Source organism: Vombatus ursinus, unplaced genomic scaffold (assembly GCF_900497805.2).
Source record: "Vombatus ursinus unplaced genomic scaffold, bare-nosed wombat genome assembly UNPS02009824.1, whole genome shotgun sequence".
NCBI classification, from domain to species: Eukaryota; Metazoa; Chordata; class Mammalia; order Diprotodontia; family Vombatidae; genus Vombatus; species Vombatus ursinus.
In genome coordinates, this window is record NW_020949602.1 from 1,748,641 (window position 1) to 1,753,577 (window position 4,937).

Here is a 4,937-nt window from a genome sequence, read left to right on the forward strand (position 1 = left end):
TGACTTCTCATGGGCTGGGGCTGGGGGGAAGTCCGGCCGATCGCCCCCCCCCCCCCCCCCCCCCCCCGCCGCCCGCGCCCCCCCCCCCCCGGCGCCCGCCCCCCCCCCCCCCCCCCCGGGGCGGCCCCCCGGGGGGGGGGGGGGGGGGGGGGCGGGCCCGCCCCCCCCCCCCCCCCCCACGGCCGGGTGCTGACCGTGCACCCCCCGCAAGGAAGACTTTCCGCCTCCCCGGGCCAGCCGGGGTCATGGCGGAAGACAAGACTTTCCGCTATGGGTTCATCATGTTGGGCTTGTTCCTGCTGGCCGTGGGCATGTTCCTCATGACGGTGGACCGGCCACAGGTGTACGTCACCTTCTGCGTCATCGGCGGGGTCGCTCTGATCGCGGGGGTCGTCTGGAGCATGTGCCAATGCTACCCCAAGGTAGGCAGGAGACGGCGGCGTCCTGCCCCAGGGCTGTGGGGACACGTCTGTGAGGACCGCGTTCAGCGTTTGCCTAGACGGTCGAGGTCACTGTCCATGCACGTGTCTATGCCGTGGATGCCTGCCTCCCCAGGGGGCCTCTGGACGTGCGTCTGTGTCCTTCTGCTCCTTTTTAGGGGGTAACTATGGATGGATGCGTGTGGGCTGGATTAGGAAGGGCACGGATGACAAGCTGGGTGTCTAAGGAGGAGGCTTTGCCCTTGTATATGCACGCAGTCAGTCAGCATTGTTATGTCCCTACTATGTGCCAGGCTCTGTATTAAGAACCGGGGAAAGCAGGATCAAAGAAAAGGCAAAGTCAGGCCTTTGCTCAGCGAGGGGCTCCATTCATCTGCACTAATCAAACAGTGGCAAGTCTCTTCTCTCTGAGCCTCAGTTTCCTCATTTGTAAAATGGGGGTGGGAGGGCCTCTTTTCCTGGGGTCCAAAGACCCAAGTGTTCATGGAGAGATGACAGGAGGTCTGTGTACTTTGGGGGGGAAAGTTACATCTTTGTTATATTAACTAACCTGTAACAAATTTAATGTGTCCTTCACTTAGGAAGGTGGGTCATGGCCATGACTCTGAGAAGGGGTCCATCCCTAAGGCTTCACCACAAGGAGTCCGAGATGCAAAAAAAAGATTAGGGACCCCTGGACTAAGTGCTGGGTCCCTTCCAGGCTGACATCCTATGTTCTCAGATCCTTCTCAGTTCTAACATTCTATGTTCTAAGGCCCCTCTCAGCCCTGACATCCCCTGTCCTCAGGCCCCTCCCAGCCCTGACATCCCCTGTCCTAAGGCCCCTCTTGCTCTAAGCTCCCTTCCAGCTCTGACATTCTTTGTGCTGTGTTCTAGAACTCTTGACTCTTTACACTAAGGCCCTTCCTTCACTGGCTGATTGATTCCGTCATTCTCTCTAGCCTGGTGCTTGCTGTACTGTGCCCTCCAGACCCTCAGACCCCAGTCGGGAACCCATAGAAGTGGACAGAAAGTCCCTCTGGAGTCTTAGGCAGAAGAGAGCCCTCTGCTCACCAGCCCTCGCCCCTCCCCTCCCATGCCCATGGCCCCACCAGGGAACCTGGAAAGCAAGTGTGGAGGGTCAGTCCTGGCCGGTTTAGAGTCACTTGCCTGGTTATTTACAGTCAACTCACCCCTGTCACCGGAAGCCGAGACCAGGGGTCACACACAGGGAGGAAAGGAGATCCTTGCAGAAGTCACAGCCTCCTCAGCCTGGGCAGCTGAGGGCACTCCCGGGTCCCCGTGTTCCGCCTTGCTGTCCTGTGAGCCTGGGGAGGGGAACTTCAGGGAACGGGCAAGGGAGGTCTGTCAGTCAATCAATAAGTATTTATTAAGCCCCTACTATGGGCCAAGCCCTGTGCTAAGCACCTTATAAATATTATCTGACTTGATCTTATAACAACCCCCTCGAGATAAATGCTGATATTATCCCTAGATTTACAGTTGAGGAAACTGAGGCAAACAATGGTTAAGTGACTTGCCCGTGGTCACATGGTGCCTGAGGCTGGATTTGAACTCAAGTCTTCCTGATTTCAGGCCCAGCACTATGATCAGCGGAGAGAATTGGGAGCCTCAAGCAGATTCCTGACTCTTAGGCAAGAGGCACCTGTAAGGTTCAGAGCCAGTTCTCTAAAAAGAGTTTCTCACACTTCTGAGGGCCTTCATCAGCCTCAGATGCTCACTATCTGGGTGACCCTCGGCAAGTCACTTAACCCAGCTTGCCTCAGTTTCCTGATCTGTAAAATGAACTGGAGAAGGAAATGGCAAACCCCTCCAGTATCTTTGCTAAGTAAACCCCAAATGGGGTCACAAATGATGAAATATGTATATATATATATATATGTATATATACACACACACACAATTATATTTACAATTCTTTATAAATGCAATTATATATACACATTATATATGTACATATAAAAATACACAGATACATATGTGCATGGACTGAAGGACAAAGATGACCAGAGTGGAGGGAGATCAGGGAAAAGAGGCATCCCTGGGGCTGGGGGTCATTTGGGAGGGCTCTAGGGAGGAAATGAGGCTAGGCCTGAAGGAAAGGCTCAGGGGAGGGAAGGGCCTCCACAGCGGCCCCAGCTTAGGGCTCACCTCACTCTGCCCAGTGAACATGGGGGCGCTTTCCTCTCCATGGAGTGCCCTGAAGCAAGAACTCTGAGCCCTTACCCCTGGAGAGCCAGGGAAGGGGCTGGCCTGAGATATATTGAGCAGAGGGTCTGGGAGAGTGTGTTTCTGGTAGGTGGAATGTGAGGGGCAAAAATTCATCCCCCAGGCAGTGCCAAGACAGCGGAGTAAAAGCAGGGACTTGCTTGAGTTCTCCCCCAAACCCCTCCAAATACCTGTAAAAATGGCTCTAAAAAAAATTCATCCCCCAAAACAAACACTTGTTGACTGATGGATTCCAAGACATCTCTTGCCACCCACCCCGGTTCCCTCCTCTAGGCCCCACATTTTAGGAGGAGCACAGTTGAATGGGAAGGCATAAATGGCCATGGCACCCCACCATGTAGGGAGTAATTGAAGGAATCAGGGATTTCAGGGCAGAGGAGCAAAGCCTTGGGTGACATACCCTGGAAGCAGTCTGTCCAAGGTAGACCCACCACAATTCTCTAGTTCACTGGACCTAGACATGGGAGGGATCACAAGACTGTCGAGCCCAGCCCCCTCCCCTTCCAGATGAGGCACTCCCTCCTTTTACAGCTGTACTTAGATTGTAAACAATATTCTCTCACTAAGAAATAAAAGTTTAAAGACTGATACCCCAAACGATTTGACCACAGCTTGGTAGCTCAATGCTCTAAGATGGGCCCTGGGCCTTTAGCTGGGAGATCTGGCCTTCAACCTTGTGTTTGCCACCTACCAGCAACCTCTCTGAGCTTCAACGTCTTCAACTATAGACCTGACCTAATATTTCCTCTTCATATATACCTCACAGAGTGGTTTGAGGCATCAAAAGAGATCCCAGTCACCACCTGGTCCAGCCCACACCTGGAGCAGAATCCATCCCCTCTAGAACATCCCCAACAAATCCTCATCCAGGCTTTGCTTTATTCACTCATACCACCCATGATGGGGAACTCACTACCTCCCCAGGCAACCCATTCTATTTTTGACAGCTTTGAGGGTCAGGGGATTCTTCTGGCTATCTACCCCAAACCTGCTTTTCTGTCACTTTCCCCTAATTGCTTCCCGTTCTGCCTCTGGGGCCAAATGGAACAAGTCTAAACACTGGTCCACAGGACAAGAGCAGCTATGGCGGTCCCTCAGTCTTCTCTCCTCCAGCTCCTCCATCCAGTCCTCATGGGACATGCACTCAACGCCCTTCCCCATCCTGGCCACCCTTCCCTGGACACTCTCTGGCTGATGCATCTCCTTCCTAAACTTAGGGCCAGACCTGAACATGCTGCCCAGGGATGGCCTGGCCAAGGCAGAGAATAGAGGGATGGGCATTTCTCTACTCTTGGGCACTCCCAGTTCAGCTGAGGTCCCGGGAGCTTCCTGATTGGTCTGATCATAATGGGACTCAGATTGAGTTTGCAGTCCACTAAGACCCCCTGAACTTTTTCAGAATAGCTGTTGTCCAACCCAAACCTCCTCCTCCTGCATCATGAACTTGTGAAGTTGACTTTTTGAGCTCACGTGGAAGATTTTACATTTTTCCCTGCTAGGTTTCATCGTATTAGTCAAAATTCAGTGGTCTAGCCTCGCATGACTGATTTTGGACCCTGCGCTCCATCATGTCAGTCGGCACAAGTAAACGTTACAGAAATGAAAGGGATTGTTGTCTCTCTGAGTTAATGAGGAAGTTGAGGCCAGTTAACTTGAAATGCAACATGATCTTGGAGAAAGAGCATTGAACCTGGAGTCTGCAAATGCCCAGATTCCAATCCTGAGTCACTGGCTGTTGACCCCGGACAAGCGGCCTAACATTTCCGAGCCTCAGTTTACTCAGTTGCAAGAGAGAGATCTTGGCACCTCCCTCACAGGGTTGCTGTGAATCTCAGAGGAGATTAAGTATGTCAACCACCTTGTAAACCTTAAAGCACCCCAGAAACGCCAGCCAATTGTGATGGCCCAAGGTCACGCCCAGGCAACAAGTGCTGAGGTCTACCTGCCTGCGCTGGCCTTTCCCTCTGAGGTCCTAGGGCTGAGCCTAGGGCCTGGAACACAGGAACTGCCCCTATGGTCGGGTCATTGAGCTGGTCCCCTTCTCTGAGCGGGTGCTGAGGCTGTAAAGACAAGAAAGCCCCTCCTCCCCTCAAGGCTCTGACATTCCACCGGGTTGGAAAGAACAGATAAGTCAATGCAAAGGAACAAGGTGGTGTGTATAGATCAGGGAAGGTTTTGTGGAGGGGGTGGCACTTGGGCTGATATTTGAAGCAAACTATAAGGAGGGAATGTGGGGATGGGGGGGAGTGTGGGGAGGACAGGAGGAGA

The 4,937-nt window shown here is 53.0% G+C and overlaps 1 protein-coding gene across 1 annotated transcript in view; it reads left to right on the top strand.

Annotated features, from left to right (window-relative positions):
- Positions 1-245: 245 nt before the first annotated feature.
- Positions 246-4,937, top strand: part of BSND (barttin CLCNK type accessory beta subunit) — an 11,150-nt gene continuing 6,458 nt past the window's right edge. The window contains exon 1 of the mRNA XM_027852715.1: positions 246-422. Within this exon, the coding sequence (XP_027708516.1) occupies positions 246-422 (177 nt within the window). The remainder of the gene's footprint in view (positions 423-4,937) is intronic.